The sequence below is a fragment of the Alosa alosa genome, chromosome 19 (genome assembly GCF_017589495.1).
Source record: "Alosa alosa isolate M-15738 ecotype Scorff River chromosome 19, AALO_Geno_1.1, whole genome shotgun sequence".
NCBI lineage: Eukaryota > Metazoa > Chordata > Actinopteri > Clupeiformes > Clupeidae > Alosa > Alosa alosa.
In genome coordinates this window covers 21,819,558-21,843,534 of record NC_063207.1, presented here as the reverse complement: position 1 = coordinate 21,843,534, position 23,977 = coordinate 21,819,558, and the positions used below count along the sequence as shown (strand labels likewise).

The following is a 23,977-nucleotide window of genomic DNA, read 5'->3' as shown; positions in this document are numbered from 1 at the left end:
TTTTTCCTGGGTTTTTTCCATATTTCAAGGTCATCTCCCGGCGCTCCCGTTTTGTTATTTCTCCTGGGAAACTCCTAGAATTTGCATGACCATCAAATTCATTTTAAAATCACTGATCCTATCATTTTTCTGTTAGTCTGACATTTCCTGGGTTGCCAAATTGTGTATGAAATACACCCTACACATAGCCTAGACTTAGCCTGCACTATGACCCAAATAAGGAAGCGGGTGCACACTGTGCAGCCACTGAGTCTCGTAAGCAAGCGGGCTAGTTGAATAGACTAGTTTGTCAAATTGTTAGAGAAGAAATGTTGTGATTAACACATCACATTATAACTGTTATTGAGTGAGTGTTGATACACAATTAGCAAATTGTGTCCATGAGAAGTAACAGGCAGGTCAGCATAATTGATCTGTTGACTGTTTGCAGGTTATGGCACGTCTCGTAGGCAGAGAAAAGCTGTGGCTGTCATTTAGCTGTGGCTGTGACTTAGTCAACAGAGTCAGTGTACTAATGAAGCAATAGATTAAATAGACAGATATGGAAGGTTTGCAATGTGATATCATGCTCTCTTTCCTCTTTCAAAGTAACAAAAATACATCTTAAAAATATGTATTTTATTTAGATACATGGTGTGACTAATGTATTTTATTTTGATACATTTAAAATCAGGATACTTGATTTTCTATTTTAAAATACATTTTGATGTATTTTTGCCCATCCCTGCTTACAGCTAGAGCAGCCAGGTCGCTACAGTGCTACACTCTTCATCTTTAAAATCATGCCCCTAGAGTGTAGCACTGTAGCTGCCCCCAGAGTGTAGCTGTCGTGAGCTCTCTCTCCCTGCCTGTTAACGAGCCTTCATTGCTCTCAATTATCCGCCACTCCCAGTCTCTGTCTCTGCTCTGATTAGCCGCACCTGTCTCTACCCTTGCTCTCTTGTTGACCTGCCAGCTGCACTGCATTTCCTGTTAACCATCCCCTGTATTTAAAGCCCTGTTTTTCAGTCCATCTTTGTCAGAACGTCTGCAAAGCCTGCACCTGTAAGTCGACATGCTACTCCTGCTTTTGTACCTGGACCCGCTTGACTCCCCTTTGCTCTCCTGCCGCGGTAACTCGGCATGCCTGCCACCTTTACTATTGCGAGTTCTGCCTTGCCTTTGTCTGTGCTGCTGCCTTGTTTTGCCTGCCCTGTTCCTCTGCTCTCCTGTTGTTGTGTGTGTGTGTGTTCCCCAGGACTTCCAGGCTCCTGGCGTGTAAGCCCAGACCCTTCGTCCCCACCAACGTTTGATGCCTCTGCCACTGGGACACACCCACACACTCCTTTCCCCCCAACCCTTTAATAAACTGAAAGAAACGTGACTCACTTGTGGTCCTCGTCTCTCTTGCCCGTGACCGTAGCACCCTAGCTGCCCCCAGAGTGTAGCACTGCAGCAACTCAAGCTCGGTCGGGGTTTCGTTTTTTTTTTCTCGTACCGACAGTACTCAGTGACTTAAAGAAACAGAGATCTATAGAAGAAAAAAAAAGGCATGTGGCATCAGGAGGAGGGTTTATGTAACACGCATACATAGGCCTACTGCACAATTATGCACCAGCTAGCTACCACTACATTCAACACCAACTCGTGTACATCCAAGCTGGGTTTGAGGCTGCAGACTGCGCAGATGCACAACTGAATAAAATAAATTGGGTGGGCAAGACACAATGACACAAAGCCCGCGTAGCCCACCGTGGCCCCTGCCTAGAGCCGGCCAGGTTGCTGTGAGAGGGAGTGTATTGTGTGTGTGTGTGTGTGAGCAACCTATACATTACTCATAGACATCTTGCACTGGGTCATCTTCCTGAATCTCAATATTCTCCTAGAATTTAAGCGCCGCCGCAAAAAAGTCACGTAATTAAAAAAACTCACCTGGAATGGGCGGTGGCACTCTGATTTGCTTATTGCGTGGTATACCCAACACACCCTCATGATTGATTAAGAGACATTTTTGGACCATGTGCCTGGTAAGCAACATCAAACATTTAGGGCCCTGTACAAATAGGGGCCTAATTGTTTTGACCACTTGAGATGATTTTCTATAGTCTTGAGAATGCTATACACTTCAGAAATATTTGTATTGACAACTTAATGTCTGTCTAACATCTAGTATCTAAAATGAGTACTTAAAAATACTTACTTACTTGTAACTGATACTAAGAAACGTCAACGTTGTAAATTAAGGTAAATTGTCATAGGCACAGGTTTAAGTGTGTTGCGCTTCTCGGAGGATGGATTGTGGACTGGTAGCCTTACTGACCTAGTTTGGCTTGGCCTGGTACTGGTGTCAACAGGCGGGTGTGAATGAGGGTGTGAAGCATGCAGGTCTTGAGCTGAAAGGGCTGGTGCTCTTGAAGTTCTAGAAATATCATCTAAAAGGGACAGAAATAAGTCCCAGTTATGAACATTTAACCTAAGAGTTCCTCCATAGTATCACTGCCATTTTGTGTCATGGTTTATTCAGTCAATCATGTTTACTAGTTTCACTGAGACACGTTAGAAACAAAATACAGACAAACAAATAAAATGAATAAAATCTTTCAAGACATTATGTCCTCTGAATAGACGTTATTATTGTCGTCGTTATCTTCGCTGTAAACACCATGCCACAAACTCAAGCTGCGTTGTGATGTGACGTTGACCTGCTTCCAAACCAAGAACCAGGACAATTTCTCTGGGTAAACAGAATGGTCAACCTCAGCCCGGAGTCGTCATGACACTGGGCTTGCGGTGTGCTGGAGCTGGGTCACTGACCTGTTTGTGAACGCGGAACATCTGAATGTCTCCATCTATTTCACTGCCATGAAGAACCAAGAGGACTTCGATCCCTCCTGCTACCAGATACCAGAAATGCACATCCACATGCACATCCATAGACTGTGTTATGCAGTAAAAGTCCCTGTAAACCAAACATTTTGAATGAATTTCTCATTCGCATCTCAGAAAAGGGTACTATTAACCACTGAATCAAATCTGAATGAATAAAAATTTTGACAAACATGTTAAATTGGGCCCCTATATCCAGCAGCAGCCATTCGGTAAACCTCTGGTCTGTCAATGGCAACTTTGACCACTGACTTTGAGTGGAAGATACTGTCATCGGTGATCAGACCGCCGAACGTTGGGAAGGCCCATTCAAGTGAATGGAGCATTCTGCAGCACTATGAAGAGCCGTGTAATAAAGATATCTATCTTTATACGGCTCTGGGTTCACTGAATTCAACATTGAATTTTAGAACCTTACATTGTTGCGGAACAGAATCTTCTGTTAGAATGTTCAAAACTCCCCTCCTGTTATGGTTCACTTTTGTTTTTTTGCTTCATGTTTCATGACTTTTCCTCAATTGAAGGGTACAACAGAGTAAGCATGAAATGTGTATACAATAATATGTTTTCAATGTCATGTACAAATATTTTGTACATTGGTGTTCCTTGGGGTCAGTTTGACCCCAGCTGTATGAAACATAAGATACATGAATATTCGACACATTATTGTAATAGTATGAGAACATATTGTTATTATCGTTTTTACATATACAAGTAGATATTACATAAGTCATTTTGGCAGGACTATATAAGTCAAAAGGTGAAGCAACAGCAAGCCTTTGGGCTGCTGACACTGGATGGGCAATATTGCCTGCCAGGGTTCCAAGGTTCATAAAGGGGTGTGGGATTGTTTTGTAGGGCTTTTGATGGTAGTTATTACACTCTTGTTAGGTACCTGTCACAAAGCTGGGGTCAAATTGACCCCAAGGATGAAGCATGTCGGATTTGAGAGTAATACAAGGGTTAAATAGCTAAGGTAACATGCAGTAGGCTGAAAAGTTGTGGGTTCAATTCCTGGTTCCCACCGTTGTGCCCCTATGGTTGTGCCCTTGAACAAGGCACTTAACCCTGAATTGCTTTGGGGACAATGGCCCTCCTAATATAATTGACATATGTACTGTAAGTCACTTTGGATAGAAATTATCTGCTAAATGTAAATATAAAGAAATGTAGCGCATGTAACCTGCGTTGTGTTGAACCTGCGCGATTCAGCCCTGCACACGCCCAGACTCAAACCCACGAAACAGCAGCACCTTGGATTGGGAGGTGAGCGCGCTAACAATTGAGCCAATAGCCCAGGCTACTGGCTCGCATGCCAGCAGCACTCTTGAGGCGTCGGGGAGTGAGGCAGTGATGTAGTACTCGAGTCCGGTCGATTTCTGCTTTCTTGGACTCGACTCGGACTTGTTCCTTCAAAGACTCGGTCTCGGACCACAGTGGGAGGAGAAGGACTCGTAATTTCAAAGTCCTCGAGACCAACGCATTTTTTTATGTTTATATTAAAAAAAAACACACAACACATAACAAAAATAATAATAAAATGCAATGTTGACGTAGCCTAGAAATCTAGACGTGCCCCTAGCGGAAGCAAATTACATTTGCTGCCAGGGCTAGTCTAGCCACTCTCCATTGGCTGGTGGGCTCCAGAAATCGAAACTTAATCAGGCCAATGAAATCGTGTATAGAGTCGTTAGGTGGGCTTAACATAATGATTGATGGCAGAGTTGCAACGGTTTGGCTTGAATTCCCTGCTACTTGAAAACAAATAAGATGGATGTTGCTGCTAGCAAACAGTGTGACACGAGTTAAGCTTTTATTAAGTTGGCAAACGTTTGAACTAGCCAACTAGCTCTGCTGGTGGGAAATGCATGGGACTCATAGCGCTGCCGCTGTCCTATTGCATGCAGAGGGAATTTGAAAGACAACTGATTATCCCGCCCCTCGGACTGAGCACTGCGAACGGTGAGTTTCCAGACACTACATTTTAATGTGGGTCTGGCTCGTCAGGCTAACGTTGACGGGCATTACTCGAAAATGACATCCGCAAAGATACTGCCGTCTGTAGGGTAGGAATTTCACGGCGGCCACATCTTTGCCCCTTGCATTGGCCTTGGTGCCCCCTTCGTTCAATATTCTGCTTTGCCCGTTTAATAGCGATTTTTATTTAGCCTATGGCCTGTCAAAATAATCTTAGCATCACAGCGCAAACTAATTCAGTCTTACACAGTGGAGAAAATGACAGCACATGGCAAGACAGAAAGTGCGTCCAAATTCACCCATTCTTCTCAATTGAAATACTCGCGATCGCTAAGCCTACTCATCACACAGACACATGTATCACATCACATGATTTTTCTCAGCTTTTAAACGATATATCAGAATAAACAGCAGACCTTACCGAACACAAAGGTGTAAAGCAGTCCCCTGTACAGTAAGCCGAGTATTACATTTAAAATGTAATTTGCAGGAAGGTCTACATTCATGTCTCCAACTTTGGTCTTTAGGTTTCAAAATGTGTTTAAATCGTTCTACATGATTTCATAACAGGCCTAATGCAAAATAAATGTTACAAATATTGCCTAGCTATAGGTAAATATTAAAATCAGAGGATACACAGCTGAGTAAGAGTTTGTGAAAGGAGTCTTAATGATCAAAAAATGCTAAGCATGCATCTAGGCTATTTGAGTTTCTTAAAGCTGAGCTGTGCTTACATTTTCCAATACATGATTTCATAACAGGCCACATATAAAATAAATATAGATATTAAATATAGCCTAGACATCTAAATATTAGATGATCAGATGATTTACAGTTCTATGTAATATGTCATGTTTCATGTTTTTGTAATGTTTCATACATGATGCAGGTCTACTGCTGTGAATAGGCTAAATACAACTTTGATTATTTTTATAGCCTACTACTGTATAGTTAACTTTGGCCTTGGTGCCCTGACATGTGGCCTTTGTGCCCCCGACCAAATATGCCCAACTGAAGGCCAAGTGGCCTTGCCCCTAAAATGGTGAAATTCCAAGCCTGGGCCTAACTGTTGATTATTAATTGGGGTGATATTAAATCATGAATATGAAAACTGACATGTTTTTATGGTCTTAGTCTTGACTCGGTCTCGACTCCTAAAGGACTCGTTCTCGACTCAGACTTGCTTCCTCAAAGACTCGGTCTTGACTCGGACTCGACTGTATTTGAAAACCAACAGACTCGGTCTCGACCCTTCAAAGACTCGGTCTTGCCTCGGACTTGGCATAGCCGGTCTCGTCCCCATCACTAGAGTGAGGTTTACCAACGTTTCACAAGCACAGCTAAGCTAGCTGGCATCTGTTACACGCAGACACAGCAGGTGTTCTCCAGCTGCAGTATCCTTGGTCTCAGCTGTCAGTGGTAGCTTCTGCATGCTGAGCTCTAGTGCGGGCAATACCTTGAGTGGTTTCAGGAAGACCTCTCGGAAGCAGGTTTGGTCTCTGCAGGGATGATGGCCTTGGTGCAGCGGGCTCTGAAGTGAGTCAAGTTCTCCGCAAATAGGAGACATAAGTCTACGGTCACTTGCCAAGCACATCAGCGGCAACATTTTTTACTGACAAACATTTGGTAAACAATGGATTTTATTGAGCGGCACCGACAAAAATAGAACTGAATTGTAATTGACGACGATTGGTGGCGGCGGTAAAATGACATACTAGTTTTTAGGGGCTATACTGAAAACAATGGAATCTAATATAATCCAATGGAATCTAATGGAATCCGATGGAATCTACTGTAATGTAATCAAAAGCCTAGTGTGCCACACTGTCGCCGCCTATTTGTGGTGGCCTTCAGGCAGCAACTCTCCCCAGTCTGTAATAAGTTCAGTGTCAGCTGAGGTGGCAGGGGCATGATCTTTGGGCCCCATCAAGGTGCTGGCAAATCACATCCACACATGCAGACACACATGCATGCACACACACACACACACACACACACACTCTGCCGACAGCGTGAAGAGGACACTTGCTGCTATCAACACCCGTAAGGCAACAGGTCCAGACAACATCCCAGGTCGTGCGCTGAAGGACTGCGCAGGGGAGCTTAAGGATGTCTTCACAGACATCTTTAACACTTCCCTGAAGCAAGCCATCGTCCCATCATGTTTCAAAGCTGCCACCATCATACCTGTGCCGAAGAAAACTGCTCCATCCTGCTTCAATGACTACCACCCTGTGGCACTGACACCCATCATCATGAAGTGCTTTGAGCGGCTTGTCATGTCACATATCAAAGCCATTCTCCCCCCACCCTGGACCCCTTCCAGTTTGCATACCGAGCCAAGCGGGTCTACAGAGGATGCAATCTGCTCTGCCCTCCACCCAGCCCTCACCCACCTGGAAAAAAGAGACTCATATGTGAGATTGCTGTTTATAGACTTCAGTTCTGGATTCAACACCATAATACCACAACAACTCATCTGCAAACTTGACAAACTGGGACTCAGTACCTACCTCTGCAACTGGCTACTGGACTTCCTCTGTCAGAGGCCCCAAGTAGTGCGTGTTGGCAACAATACCTCAAGCAGCATCACACTGAGCACAGGGGCCCCAAGGCTGCGCGTGCTCAGTTCGCTGCTCTTCACCCTGCTGACGCGATGACTGCACTGCAACCTACAGCAACAATCACATAGTGAAATTTGCTGACGACACAACTCTGGTGGGTCTCATCACCAAGGGGGACGAGACTCAATACAGGTTGGAGGTCGACCATCTGACCACGTGGTGCAGGGACAACAACCTCCTGCTGAAGCGTCAGCAAGACCAAAGAGATTGTTGTTGACTTCGGAGAGGTCACACCCAACACCTGCCACTGACCATCGGACGGTGCTGTGGTGGAGAGAGCGAGCAGCACCAAATTCCTGGGGGTGCACATCAGTGAAGACCTCTCCTGGACCACCAACACTGCATCACTGGCGAAGAGAGCTCAGCAGCCTGTACTTCCTGCGGAAACTCAGGCGAGCAAGTGCTCCACCAGCCATCATGACCACATTCTACCGAGGCACCATTGAGAGCATCCTCTCCAGCTGTATCGCTGTGTGGGGCGGAAGCTGCACTGAATACAACAGGAAAGCCCTGCAGCGCATAGTGAACACAGCTGGAAGGATCATTGGTGCTTCACTCCCCCTCCTCTGAAGGACATTTACACCACCCACCTCACCCTCACCCAAGGCGACCAAAATTGTGAGTGATGCAAGTCACCCGCTCACAATCTGTTTGATCTACTGCCCTCTGGGAAGAGGTACAGAAGCCTGCGCTCCCGCACTACCAGACTCACCAACAGCTTCATACACCAAGCTGTAAGGATGCTGAACTCTCTCCTTCCTCTCCCCCCTCCACCCTCAGCTACATAACATCCTGGACATTGGACCCACAATGGCCGCCTGCACTACTCCACTTGCACACTTGAACACTTGCACACTTGTACACTTTACAACTGGGTGTTGTTGTCCTGAAAACACAATACTTCTGCTGCTCTTACATAACTTGCACCACTATGCCACTTTCTTTATTACTTAGGTCAAACAGAACTACCCAAGCCTTTTATTGGCCTGACTTTGCACTAGTATTTTATTGACTGTCTATGCACAATTTCAACCAAATTTTGCTGTTTCAACCAAATTTTGCTGCTTCAACCAAATTTTGCTGCTCTTATTTTTTCATTATTATATGTGCCCTCTTATTTACTTATTCACTTACTTTTTGTTTACTTGAATGTTATGTTTGTCTGTGGACTTAAATTGGTAAAATATGTCTTGTCTTCACCCTGGGATAGTGAGAAACGTAATTTCGATCTCTTTGTATGTCTGGAACATGTGAAGAAATTGACAATAAAGCTGACTTTGACTTTGACTTTGACTTTGACAATCATACCATTTAGGCCTGCATAACAAAAGATGCTAAAAGATTACATTATAATCTTCATTTGTTACAAAACAATCTATTTTGAACATCAGATGTGTACCAAGTAAGCTAAAAGAAAATACAAAAAGAAAATACAACGTTTACTGATGGATTTAGTGTAGGCTATCACACAACGGAGAAAATTGAGGCACTATTTTAAGGCTCTGCACGGGGCACTATAACGACATGCTTTCATCTCGTTGAAAAAAATGTATGGTTTTAACTTCATCATAACTATATCAATACCCTATTAATAATAATGAACCTAAATAGCGTAAATGTTATGATGAAATGAATAGGCCTAACAGTAATAAATACAGTAGGCCTAGTTGTAGTAATCGTGGTATGCCTATACGATAGTAGACATAGTAGTAATAATAATAGTATGAAGAAGATGAAATTTTGTTTACAAATAGGCATTTGATGCTACCTAGGCCTATTTCATTTATCTTATGAGCTTAATGGGAACCTAGTTAATAATTGAACAAAAAGAAGAGCGTAAAGATAGCCAGCTGTTAAACATGAATACACGGGCCTTGTCTGGGCCTAGGCTATACGAGGAGTATTAGGGCCACACATGAAGATTTTCTTTTTGCCATGACGAGATTAAACTCGAAATTTGAGAATATCGTTGAAATATCAGATAGACTTAATCTCGACATTCCGTCTAAGGCCTATTCTTGACATTCAAAACTAGTTAGCATGTTACCCGGTTCTGAAATACAATTTCACAAAATTATCTAGGCTAGGGATTCATACACTTTTTGTCTGGTGATCCCCCCAGAACACATGGGCCAAGTCACGACCCCCTTCTCTCCAACTGGCGAAATTTGGTTTCGAAATGTTGCAAGATAGGCATTGGAAACAGAGGCGGAAAACGTCATCTCATAGGTAGGCAACACCAAGGCATTCATGTCAATGGCAGCCTTTGACAATCTGATTCATTACATCCAAAGGATAACTAGCACTCATTCAATGTATAGCCTAACTGCGCTCCTGTGGCAAAAAAGACTGCATAGTGTCCTGTCACTCATTGGTAAGCTACATACAGCATCTTTGAGCTCATCATTGCAAGAGGCGCAGGTTTACGTTAACAGAGCATTCACTTTCGGAGGAACATTATGGAAACATGGAATTGTAAGCATACATCTAGGGCTACTGAATATCCGATATTTTTGCGACCCCAGTTTAAGAACCACTGATTTAGGCTACACAAGGCATTTTGTTGAGTCGTGCGCAAACTGATTGAGTCTGATTGTCTGATTCAGTAGCAGCTACTTTGGAGCGGTCGTTCTCTCTCCAAACTAATTTTGATGGACTTGTCCAAAAAGACATTAAAGTCGGTCGTTCTCTCTCCAAACTAATGTTGATAGACATGTCCAAGAAGACATTAAAGTCGATATGATAGCCTATGTCAACTTTATTCTCAAAATGTCGAGTTTAATGTCAATATTAAAGTCGACATGATATTTCAACTTTATTCTCGAAATTTAGAGTTTAATTTTCTTGTGGCCCTAATACTCCGTCGTATGATTCACTATATGGGGACATGGTCTAAAAATAAATAGGTCACTAAATCACCACTAATGATGGTCAGGATGTACATGCGGTAGTTGTTTGGCTGCTCCACCTGGTTCTGTGAGTCATCCCGAACAAGCGTTTTTAGCCCTGGGAAGCTGATGATTTGTTCTCAAAAGCCACACCTTCTTCCCTTCATTACTTTCAGAGGTAACGTTAGCATCATGCACATAGCTTTCGATGTCAGTCACGGCGCCTCAAGCCGCGCAACAGGTTAGACGCTTCTCTATTCAACTCTCTCTTGCAAGATAGATAGGTAAGTGTGAGAATTCACAACATGTTGGCCGATATGGTCAAGCTCTTATGTCACACTTTCCTTGGTAAGGTAGACAGGAAACGTTTATTGAGTTTATTGTTAATGATAATTCGACTTCGTTATTATTGTAAAGATCATAGTGCAAAATGTCTCTTAGGATTCTGCTGTCTTAATGCTAGTTTTTCCGGTTGAGTCTGTACAGCTTTTTTTTATTCAAGTTGTTGGTAAATACATTATCTTTAAACTTAGTTTAAGTATAAAAAGCCGTCACGTTACAAAGGTAGTGTCGCTATACCAAATTGCATTTGGTTGACATTCCAGCTAAGATAAAGAGATTGAAAAGTGATAACCTTAGATCTTTCTGTGTTTTTGTTTACCGGAAACTATACACTACATAGTAGTCAGTAGGCTAATATTGTCAGACTTTGGTCAATATTCAGCTGTGCCTAGCCCAGTTTTTGGAGAATTGTGTGTCAAAAACTTGACAATATGTTATTAGTCATAGGTCTTCATATGTTGTATACGTTGTATTTCTCATCTATTTTTGTAATAAATTATCACACAGGATAAACGAGAAAATACTGATTATGGTACATTGGATACTGAAGTAAAATGTGAGAGAATTGCTGTTTAGCTTTTGTAGGTGTCAGCAAGTGTCATTGTAAATAAGGTGTATAATATGTAGGCTATGGTGCAGGTTTTGGATAAGTCAGCTCTAGCCTATTATTGAGAAAATTGGTAAGCCTCAAAGCAAATATGTAATGCTTGTTGACATATTGTCACTATATATTATCATTCATTCGTTCTGTATGAAGATATGTCAAGTGATGTAAATTTAAAGAGGAGGTTCCGATTAAAGGAGTAGGTTACAGGCACAGTGATTCAGACTCTTATTTACAGTTTCTTGTAGTAACAGTGGTAGATTTTGCACCAAACATATATTTCTTGGTTTTTTTTTTGGCTGTCCAGTTTTGTTGTTATAGCCAAGGTGCAGATAAAGTAAAGATTGACAACAAATTTAAAGTGAATTTTATTCTGGACTCTATTTAAGTTATGTGTTAGGATATGTGTGTGAGTTATGTTTATTAAAGCCAGTTTCATGTTATATAAATACCTGCTGTATCACTACATAGACTAAAGATTTTAGTTCTGAGCGTTCCTATGGTTAACATGTAAAACTCAGTGACAACTAAGTGACCACCCAGAACCCTAACCACAGCTCCAAGCCAAATGCCTTGTGGCAATATTTGTTATGTAGCTCTAAACAATAAACAGATTTGAATTATATGCTAAATTATTAATTTTGGGAGATACAACCAGGATGTCAAAATTAAATAAGGTTGGTGCAATAGCCAGATTATGCTTTTCAGTTTGCAGGGGGAAAAAACAAAAACATATATGTTGGGCATAGGCTACAAGTCTCTATAAAGTCACCTTTGAAAAGATCAGTTGGAATGTTGTTTTATATTTGACCTTCTAACAATGTCTTGTTCTTTGACTTGATTTTATTGTTTTTATTGTCTTATGTTTGCCTTATATGCTTTGCTGACATATTCAGAGTCAAGAGTCTTTTAATGGTCTGTGCTTTTGATGTGAAGTCATGCATGACAAAAGATAGAGGAAGGGAACTACATTATATAGATTTCGAGCAATGACGTTGGAGGTCTCTTTGACGTAAAGTTTTACTAAACAACCACCTACACATGTTTTAATAAGAACATAGTCAACATACGTTAAACGTGTTTACAAATCAATGAGAAATTATTTGTCTCGTTTATAATAGCAATAGTCATATTATGTTGGGGTTTGCCATTCAGGCACATGTTGTAGAAGAGAGGATTCAGTGTGGGAGAAAGTGTAAATGTCCCACATTTAGATGGATCTAGAATGACATTAGTCATTTTCTACTGTATCTGAGCGGTAGAGAAATTCACTTATAGAATTGTAGTATTTTGGAATGAATATGGGTAATTGATTTGTTAATTGGATGAAATATATGTATGTGCCTTGAAACACATTCTAAATTGTACAGTCGTATATAATTGTACATTGCTTTTTGGGGTCAAAGCGTACCTTACCATAAGCTGCAAAAAAGATGTACAAAACCTATGAGACTTAAGATTGGACAGAGTGGCACGCTGTGCAAACTAAATTAAATTAATAAAATGTAGACTATTTAACATGTCTGTTAATGACTTAATAACTGAACCTGAAAAAATGCAGTAAGAATAACTATGGAATTAAGCCTATTATCATAGTTTGTACCAGTCTTATGAATTAATTTACAAATCAAGCTAAATAGTGAACTACTTAAGGGGGAATAGCTACAATGTTATTACTGAAATCATTTTTTCTCTTTTGTTTTAGATACATTTCATCAAGTACCGTACTTATAAACACCTTTGCTGCTCTCTGTCTTGGTGGCAACACTGGCGTTTTGAATATGAATCTTCCTGACCACAGTATGCATAGTCCTGGTGAGGGCTGTCTGAAAGAAGACAAATCTGAGATGATGGCCTCCTGCTGCCGTAACATGTTTGAGGATCCTCTGGCCGCCTATCCGAACAACTCCATCATTTCTCATCTGCTCCGCAAGACCATCCACAACAAAAGAGCTATGAATGGAAACATGTTCTATCTACCACCTCCAGCCACCCTCTCTGGCCTAGACGACACAAGCATGATGGTGTCCAAAGACAGCATGGAACCCCCAGACCTTCGAGAGCACCACCCTCCAATTAGCACAAGCGTTGAGGTGGAGCGACCCCTAAGTGACCATCTCCAAGCAAAGAGAGCTCGAGTGGAGAACATCATACGGGGCATGGCAGGATCACCCAACTCTAGGCTCCAGGGAGAAGAGGACATTGGTGACCCCGATCTCGAGCTGGACAGAAAAGAGCTCAACAAAGAGAACAAGCGGAAACAGAGACTTCCTCAGCACCAGGAGAGCAGCGCAGATAGCGAGATGCTAGCAAACATGGCCGGCAGCAGAGGCGGCAGCAGCAGCAGCATCAGCACCAGCAAGAACCAGGAGTGTCACAAGCTGAAGCAGCAGCTCCAGAGCATGCAGAGGCTCCTCCAGCAGCTCGAGGACAAGTTCTTTCAGGTCTACAACCAACACGACTCCGAGAACAGCAGAGCAGAAGACGAGACTGGCGACATTGACATTGCTGATCATAGCAACAGTTTGATCCAAACAAAAGCTGCCAGTGAAGTAACAAATGGCTTGAGTGTTAGTGAGGGATGTGAAAACAGGCCAGACTGGATGGCAGGCTGTCCGAGAGAAAAAGCCATGGTGGACATCAACTGCCTGAGCAGCAAGAGGGATGGGAAGAACCTGCAAGAGACTCTTAAGTATGAGCTGTCTAGAGCTGTGAATGAAAGCATTGACACTGTGTTCCAAAAGCTGTCATCTACTCTACTGAGTCAGTCGTCTCCATCATCGTTGTGCCATCCTTGCACTCCAGACAATGCAGGATCTGTGAAGAGGACTCACATGTCATGCAGTCCCCTTGTGCCATCTAACACAGAAGAAGCCACCATCAAACCAAGGCCTCTTCCGTATTATAGGAGCTCAACTCCACAAACCCCGGAGCAACAAACTGAGGCCCTATCTCTCGTTGTTCGTAAGTCCCCAAACAGCCCACTGAACTCGACCAGTCAGTCTATTAAACAGCCCTATCCATTCCATCAGCCTCCATTTCAGTTTGGTTATGCCGCTCCCCTGCATGATACCCAGATCCTAGAGCATCTCCTTAAGTATGGTCCCCATGGTAACCTTGGGGGCCTCACGTGCCTCCCACCCTCTCTGGACAGAGCCTCCCCGGACTCCGAAGACCTGCCTTGGGAGAGTATATCCATGAGATCCAAAGTGATGTCCAGTCACCTCGGGCAGCACAGCAGACCAGGGGTACTGGGCTCAGTGTCGGTGGACGGTCTGTGTCTCCCGCATGTGAAAATGGAGTGTCGAGATCTTCAAAGTATGACAGAGAGGAGCTCCTACATATCACTCAGTATATCCTTTGCAATCGCATCTGGTGTGTTATTCACTGAATTGGTTATTACATTAGATTTCCAGATCACAGATACTTTTGCATCATATTTTAATATGCATTAGTTCATTTATATTATCCGTGGCTCCTACTGTTTTACTGTGTGGGGTCCCAATTAAATTTGATCTTCATAGCTACTAATCAATAGATAGCAGAATATCACAGGTAGAGATTTAAGTTTTATGTACCATGTACCACAAAATTTCACTATGAAACAATATATAACAACTCATCCCATGTTTTCACAGCAGTTTTAATAAGATATTGCTGTTTCTGTATAGGTGAATATTAGTCCACCTCTTATGCTGACAAATTGTTTCTGGTCTTTTATATATTTCAAGGGATAAAAACAGGCAAACAAACTTCAGGTTTTTCTCCATCCTGGGTGAACAATGACTTGTTGAGTAGAGTGGTGAGCAGATCAGCCAGCGCAGACTTCAAGGAGAATTTTCACTTTGATCTCGGTAACCCCAAAGAAAATTATAGCATATTCTTTAATCTGAGACCAGTAATGACTTTAAGTTCAGAAAAAGACAAATAAAAAGGAATACAAGGCTTTGATAAGAATTGTCAGGAACAAAAGGCAATTTTCAAAGCGAGAAAAAGCAATAGTTTCTGTTCAGGAAACCCACTCTTTTTTCTCTGACTTGAAAAGGTGCATCTCAGAGTACCTACCAACCTACTGTAGCACATCACTGAGGTGATGTTGTTTTTTGAAGAGAGCTTTCAATTTACCTTGCTGTGAAAGGTTACTGTCTGTGTTATATTGGGCATATTCTTATTCTTATTCTTATTACATTTGGTCTTAAGTTGTACACATGCATTTACTTTAGGAATTTCAAAACAGCCTACACCTCCGAAACTATGCCATAGGACTGCGTTACTGCAATCCTGTATTCTCTTCAAAATAATTTGTGTGATAGATTGAGAAAAAAACACTGGCCATCACACTGGTGAGGGAAGTAGTTAAACATCTTGTTTTAGGTGTTTTTTATGTTCCCAAGACAAAGAACCAGGCAACTCTTTGAACAAGTCCTCATCAATCTTTCATTTCCGATTCATCATTTCAAAGTAAAGGTTTTCCAGCCCAGCACAGGACCAAAAGACCTTAATAACTAAGGCGTGCTTCTATACAGGGAAATCTTTCTATGGAGTGGGATACAGCATTCATCATATTTTTGTTTAATATGGACATCTTAAGAAAATAGACTAACAAACTAAGGCGCCTAAATCTCAACCGGTGATTTAAATACAAGTCAGTCAGCAACAGGTATGAACAGATAATACATTTTAGTGCTGAAAATATATTTAGTTTTGTTTAAATGTATTTATTTTGGTATAAACGGTTCAGTTAAGCTTGTACAAAGACTAAGCTGACTGAAATTCAAACATTCAGTTTTTTATCAGAATAGACTATAGAAACAAAAGAACAAATAAGGCAGTATAAAACCTCCAAATGAAATGGATATTATGGACACATCAAACAAAGAAAACCAAGAACAACCAAATACTAACATTTTGGAAAACATCCAAAGTGAAATGTTAAAGTGAAATGTACGAAATTCATCAAGCACTGTCGCTACAACCCCCCCCCAAAAAAAAAAAAACTTGAGTTGCTAGTGTCAACAGCTAAAGCAGTCAAGCAGCTACAGCGCTACACTCCACGAGCTCCTATGTTCATGTCGGAGACGGAGATCCTTTAAGAAAGTTTCTGGAAACATGGTCATGTACCATAAGTTTTTGAGGTGGATAGAGGTTTTTGAGATCCTAACCTAAGGTTTACCATCTTGAAACAGATACTGTACTTTGGGTAGTTGGGTCTTAGCTACCTTAACACAGGTTTGAGTTTTTAGAGCTTTAGTGCCGCAGGAGTGTAGAAAGATAAACTGTTTCATACTCATGCATAGGGGATTGGTCATGTATTCTGGTGGTTGTATGAAAACGGCGGATGACTGCAGGTGTATATATGTTGCAGTTAAATATGTGAATAGGAGAAACATTCGGAAGCAATGGAATCAGTAATCAGACCAGTTGCGCTCATATGTGCCACTGCCTTTTTGTGTAATCCACTTCCCTACATAGCTGACTGCTACATTGTTCAATTAGCTATTAGCAATAATGAGGGTAAGTAGTGTTATAGCTGCAAAGAATATTTTTGAGTGGCAAAGAATTACTGCACTTTCTATGACGACATCTTATTATCACCATGCATTATACTATTTCCTGATGGCTACGTTTTCTATTCCTGTTAATGTTATCACTGGTTAATCCCAGCATCTGCTTTCTGCAGAAGTTTCCGTTTGTCTTGCTCTCTCTAATGTACGCACATCCTTCTCTCTATCAGGTCCTCTAACTGGAGTTTGTAATATTTAATCTTCATGTCAAATTGCCAATCCCACGTGGTTTTTAAAAATTCAGTTGCGTGCTCGAATATTTATAGGCCTACATTCACAGTACATACAGAGATTGAATAGAATCATTAATAGTCATTTTCCTTTTCATGTACTAGTGGTTGGTTTTCTCTGTCAAACAATTAGTATATTTTACAGCCTTAACTTTGAACACATTCAGGAAGGTTTGACTCCCAATCATCTGAAGAAGGCTAAACTGATGTTCTTCTATACACGTTATCCCAGCTCCAGTGTTCTAAAAACATACTTCCCTGATGTAAAGGTAAGATACTATACTGAAAGTACTGGATACATTTGGAGTCAGATTCTATTTGCACCCATATGTCAGTAGCCAACGGTGCTATTTGTACCAGGTATATATGGCATGGTATAGCAGACACAAGCTCCTGGGTGTCCTGAAGACAACAATGCTACTTACACCTGGACACACTTACTGTTTTTTTTTTTAGAAACCGCATCAGATTCTTGATCTGCTGCACCACGTAAAGGACAAAGATGAGGGGGTGCTTCAATGTCTGAAAGAGCAACTTAGTAGGCATCACAGGGAAGGCCACATGGAGTCACGTTAACTCTTATCCTTAGTAGTCATCACAGGGAAGGCCACATGGACTCACGTTAACGCTAATCCTGTGTTGTAGCATACTGTGCTTCAGAACCGGCACTTACAAACTTGTTAACTTTTTAAGCTATATACAGTACACACATAGATGTTACACACACAGTTCCATTTTTATATCTATCTGTGTTTGCATCTATCCATGTTTCTATCGAACTATCTATCTATCTGTTTAACTTTTGTGGAATTTATGGAAATATCTGTCTCTGACGTTACTGTAATTACACTCCCTTGGGCTACATCACCTTGAGCGCCCACTGTGGGACGGCCAGTAACGGTACATCTTATCTAGTAGCCATTCACATCTGAATGTTGTATATTAACCATATCTGCCATAAGGACTCACTACTCTGTTCTTGAGTGCCCGATCAAATCAAATCAAACAAATGGACTTGGTGGGTCTCTCCTCGTGTTACTCAGGAATGTCTGCTTCCTTACAGGAATACGCTGCCAACTTTTCAGGAAATTAACTTATTTGCCATCTACCCTAGAGTTACATAAGAAGATACATACCCTTATCTTCTCTGTGTGTGCAATAACCCTGACACCATTAGCCTATCTTAGCATAATTCACAGGAAGTGGATTACACCAGTTAGTCCCTATAGGCTAGCTATAGGCTAACTAGTGTAACCCACTTCCTGTGAATTATGCAAAGCTAGGCTATAGCCTACTGAGGCCACCCACGGTGGGTTTGGTGCTTCCCTGGGAGCTTGCCATAGTGCTGAAAGCTCCTGTTGGTATACTTTTGGAGGAGATCCGACTTGCGGGACACTTAAATGCACTACGTTAGTCTACACACAGATCAAGACTTTTGAAAAACAATGAAGAAATTGACTCTTTGCAGTGTACCTTCTCATGCACGCAGGTACTAGGAAATGCTTCCATTGCTGGAAAGATAACTATAAATGTTAGTATGTCTTTGCAATTATCATGAAAAATGACAGAATCCATCAGAATATCTTAGTGTACTGTTTACAATGACTTTGTAATTGGATCGTCATAAAACACAATTATGTGTCATATTATGTCAATTTATATTAGGCCTAGAAGGACTAAAGATCCAGTTCAAGTCTTGGATTGGAAAATGGCTTGTGTAGGCAGCCACAGCCTATCAATAATAGTTGGCCTACAAAAAAAAAAATGGAAATAAATTCAAGTGTATAATGAGATTAGTTTATCGCATGTTAGCATTTCTTTATTTTATGTTATATTAAAATTAAAGTTAAAGTTGATTAGTAGTATTTAGCGACACAGACTCGCAACGGCAGGTTCGGGAATCGAATCCGGGTTGACTGATTAGCAGGTGACGTTACCGCTGCTGGTGTTAGCAAGGCTAATAAGGTCCAGAAACATGACATTTCTCCCATAAGTGGCACTGTAATGATCAATTTTGCATTGTAGCTCATATTTCTAGAACAGTGTAGACCAATTTCCAAATGAATTCATTGGTCTTGTAGCCTGGAGTAGTCAGACTCGAATCCATCAGAATTTGAGTCTGGTAACACACCATTGGATTTGATTATGGGATGTGTTTCAACCTAGCCTGGACGGCAGCCTGAATTGGCCTCGCCCACAAACTTCAGGATGTCAAATGCCTTAATTGCTGTTTCGATGAAATCAGTGTAGCCATTGGTTGTGTACAAAACTGCCTTAATGGTGCTCTTCTGTCATTGTATAAAGCTCACTCCATATTGGATAAGTGGTTGTGATTGACTCCTGAGATTTTGGTAGGGGTAGAAGTTAGTCTGTGAGAGGGTGTCAGAGCAAATACCATGAGCTCTCAGATTTTTCTGATTCTCAAGTGTGAAGGACCCAGTCTGCTATCCAGAGGAACTCTTAATGCTGTAGAAATGTTACGAGAGAAAATGATCAAAATGATAAACAATATTACGCCTGGAAATATGCATCAAACTTCTAAATATATCTAGACATTTTTCAGGAAAGATTACTTCATCTTGAACAGCTTTGAGCTGCCAAATGCTAGCTTTGAGAAACATGAAATTGCAGTATTATGTGAAACTTTTGAAAGTAAAATCCCAGGAAATTAGTTATATATGTAGAATTGGACTCATTTCATCGGACACATTTCACCCTTATAGTTTTCAGTGTCATCCACACCACTGAGTTTATTGACACTATATAGCCTACTGTAGGTGTATACAGTATCGAGAAGACTAATAGGTCACATAAAACTGTATCTCTCAGAAGGATACCTTTTCCTCATTGCTTATAGTTGACCGATTGGCAACCGTGAAAAGCAGCAATGATTTCCACTGATCTATTTAGGTGAAGCGCAACCAGCAGCCACTAAGGCAATAGCAGACCCTAAGAGGTGCCCACAACCTGCCCCCACCCCTGTCTGCTTCACACCACCCATGCCCTTCCTGATGGGACCATGGCATTACACTAACCCCCTAGGGGTGTGGGGGTCAGTGGGGAGAGCCTGGCCCAGGCCTTGTCTCTTCCTTGTTCACGGCTAACCCCAGGAAAGTTAGACAAAAGAGGGTGGCTAATCCCGATGTCTGATTCCATTCTGTCTGTTGGAGCCAGTGAGAGGGAAGTCTCCTTCTGCCCATAGGGCTTCCTCACTGAACACAGAAGAGAAGGTGAAGAATCTCGGATGATGACTCAGCAGTTTTTTTCTTTTCTAATCTTTTTATGTTGTCAGATGCCTCTGTATGAGACATACAACAACAACAAGACTAATGTCAAGATGGGATTGTGACTTTTTGGTCAGATGTTTTAAAAAAATTACACTGGCTAGATAATAGGTGAATGCATTTTTTGTGAACCTTCAATAACTAATTTTCATAGCTAAACATTAAAAATAGTTACGCACTAAACACATTTACAATTTAATTTACAATTTATGAATTGGCAAACCTGGCACAATGCATATTTTCTTGTTGTACAAGGTTAATGTCTTATTGTGCGCTGTCGCTGTCTTGAAATAAATAAATTACAAATTAGAAATACCATATAGACCCCACAATGCTATGTTATGGCACATGTGTTGGCAGTCAAATTGCTATTTGAATGTAGCACTCTGGGCCTTCAGTCCAGTCCAATTATTGTAACATTTGTAATATTGTAATTATTGTTTTTTTTATGTATCCCAGTTCAACCGTTGCATCACATCCCAGCTGATCAAGTGGTTCAGTAACTTCCGAGAGTTCTACTATATCCAAATGGAGAAGTTTGCTCGACAGGCCATCGTTGATGGTGTGAACGATGTGAAGGGGCTGTCCGTCACACGAGACTGTGAGCTTTTCCGAGCTCTCAACATGCACTATAATAAAGCCAACGACTTCCAGGTATTTCACAGGCTTTTTCACTTGTACATTTAGAGACACACCTAATGTATACACGTGATGTGAAATACACATGAACACGTGATGTGAAATATTATTATCCACTCAGAGACGAGTTCCTCAGCAGAAATAAATGTTGTTGAACAGAATCTTATTATTTTATAATAGTTATCTAGAATGAACAGTATATTCCATTGTTACGATGCATTTTGTTTCATTTTAGGCAGTTTTTTGCATCAGGTGTAGTGTTGTATGAAGAATGCTATTTCTTCTTTGTTACCAATTCTTCATATTGAAGTTTTGCTCAAATGAGTTTTATTTTGCAGACATTAGTTAGAAGTCTGTTGAAGATCAGTAAAATATTGTCCCTAAAGTAAAACCAGAAGTAATGGCAGCTATATTGTCAAAAAGCAGCATGAGTCGGGACCCCTTACATGTGACCACTGTCCCTGGTCTGACCCTTTGTGCTGCGCTGCACCTGTGGCTATGTGGCCCTTCTGCAGTCATTATCCAGAGCTGCAGTGGCGCTTTATCAAACTGTGGGAAGAGGAAGCTGCAGAATCCTGCTGAAACAACTAAGGATTATCTCATTGCCATGCCTGGGTGCATCAGGGATTGCTACTGATGCGGAATGCTGAGAAAGACGTGGCAGATTCCCTGGGCGAGGTGGCGGGCGGTGGGAATGAGCTGAGACAGTTTTCTTTACCTTCGGACCAAGACATTCCTTTCCCAGGGTCTCTTTGTGTGGAGGCGAAGGGAAAGAAAATAGACCCACTCCCCCGACCAACAACAGCAATGTTTTCTATTCGTCAAGACCTGAAGGTTTAGGATTGGTCCATTTTCTGCTCTCCACACCCCCATGCTGCCTGAACTCAATTCAATCCTAAATACATGTTTATGTTGTCTGGTGCCTGTAGAAAAACCCTTGGAAGAAACTTGACACTTCCTAACAATTAATTTCTAACTGTTAGTATAAGGCAATAATCCCAACAAAAAAGGCAAAAAAAGAAAAAAAATCAAAGCGGTCTTACACGGCAGCCTTCTATTGATTTTAACGCAGTATTTGTTTTATATACAGGAGAGAGAACAAAGGCCAAAGGAGCTAGCTGTGTTTGAAGTGATTGCATTAAACAGTGCACATGGTGATAAAGGGATCTGCAGTGTTAGTTCAGCACTCTATGTCAATGATCAGGTATAAAAGGCCCAGTCATCCTGCTGCTTCATTGTGCCAAACTTCAAAGGGCTCAAGGTTAACATATTGATTTAGATGAGATGTGGTTATAGACACGGCCCCTTTTGAATGCCTTCTTCAGTTAAATTGGATGAAAACCTGGGTGCATAGCCCTAAACTACCCATTGGGGGATAATTGTTCTCACTGAGGATAGTTTATCGCTAATTTTTCTCTTTGACTTTCATAACATAAAACTAATTGCTTCTCTAGATACAGGAGGGAGATGTAGTTTTAAAGCAGGTTGTTATGCAGATATTGTGCCGCTATGCAATTATCATAATATTTTTCATGGATTTGTACCTAAATGTCAATACAAATAGTCATTCTCACAGTGTATACATCTATTTTTATATCTTTGTTCACAGGTTCCTGAACGATTCCTAGAAGTAGCTGAGATCACACTTCAAGAGTTTTTCACTGCTGTTTTGCTGGCCAAAGATTCAGACCCCTCGTGGAAAAAAGCCATCTACAAGGTCATCTGTAAACTGGACAGTGAGGTTCCTGAAGAATTTAAAACATCCACCTACCTGTAAAGAACTTGATAATTTATTAATTCTAAGACATCATGTCTTACAATTATGAGATGAGATGGATGGATGGATAAGTATTGGGTGAAAAAAATAGATTTAAGTAAACATTACATTATTGAAAATATAAGATTTTACCATATTTAAGGTAGCATTGTGTCAAGTGTTACACAAGTGCAAGTGCTACACAATTATATCCAGACATCAACTTAAAAAAAAAATCCAAATTCTACATGACCCCATATCAGGAAATGGCACTATCTTTCCTTTTAAAAAGTCCCTCATTCATTTCTTATTTTCTGTTCTGTTCTGTTAACCAAATGTCAAGTGTTCATTTACGGATGATAAATTAAGTGGCTAGACTACATGAATGTAAAAAAATTGTAAACAAGACATTTCGACATTACCATGTGGTAATGACCAATGGGAATTTATTTTCATTTTAAATTAACTTAGAGTATTGCTTAAATTACATTGGATTCTTACAATGTAGAAACATGTGTAATTATGATATAAAGTTTTCATGGTACGTATGTTGCATTGTTGCATATGTTGCATTGAGATGGTAAAGCAGAACTAATGACTTATATAGGAATTTAAGCTTACAGTTATTTTGTGAAATCCATAGAAACATTTTATAGCAGTGCTTTGATGTGCTGGATTTTTCATATTTTAAGTAGGTAAAGTACGTAGATCTCTTCATGATTGTAAATTACATTAATGTTGTAAATTAAATTAAGTTACCATGTTACTTGTATATTTTTAAATACCCTTCACCTATTGATGAAGATGAAGATGTCATCATTGTTTTTGTGCCATATATTGTATCTGCAGCTTTTGGTTTAACATTAGGTAAAGATTTTTTGCATAGATTAGAATTGAGAGTTGGGTGTCTTTAATAATTGTGAACCAACAAGCTTTTTTTCTGTCTCAGGCCTCTCAGGTGCCACTCATTCATAACATAAAGCCAACGGTTAAAAACCCACCAAACTATTCAGCAGGCATTGTGCTTTGGCTTTGGTCAATTCAACTCACATTTTTAAGGCCTGCGTTCAGCCTGTGGCCGTGGCAAGCGCCTGACACGTCTTAGAACAACAACGATACATTCAGGCCTACTGACTAATGCACAGTGTGACCTCATAACACGATGTGCCAGGAAAGCAAAATTCCTTTCGGTGACTTTTTCCTC

The 23,977-nt window shown here is 40.9% G+C and overlaps 1 protein-coding gene across 1 annotated transcript; it reads left to right on the top strand.

Moving 5' to 3' along the window:
• The first annotated feature begins 12,289 nt into the window (after positions 1-12,289).
• On the top strand, positions 12,290-23,713 carry LOC125284426 (prospero homeobox protein 1-like). Its single transcript, XM_048228363.1, has 5 exons — positions 12,290-12,312; positions 13,006-14,653; positions 17,256-17,363; positions 20,838-21,032; positions 22,627-23,713. Exons 1-5 carry the CDS (start codon positions 12,290-12,292, stop codon positions 22,792-22,794), a joined length of 2,142 nt encoding a protein of 713 aa, XP_048084320.1. The 3' UTR covers positions 22,795-23,713.
• The last annotated feature ends 264 nt before the right edge of the window (positions 23,714-23,977 follow it).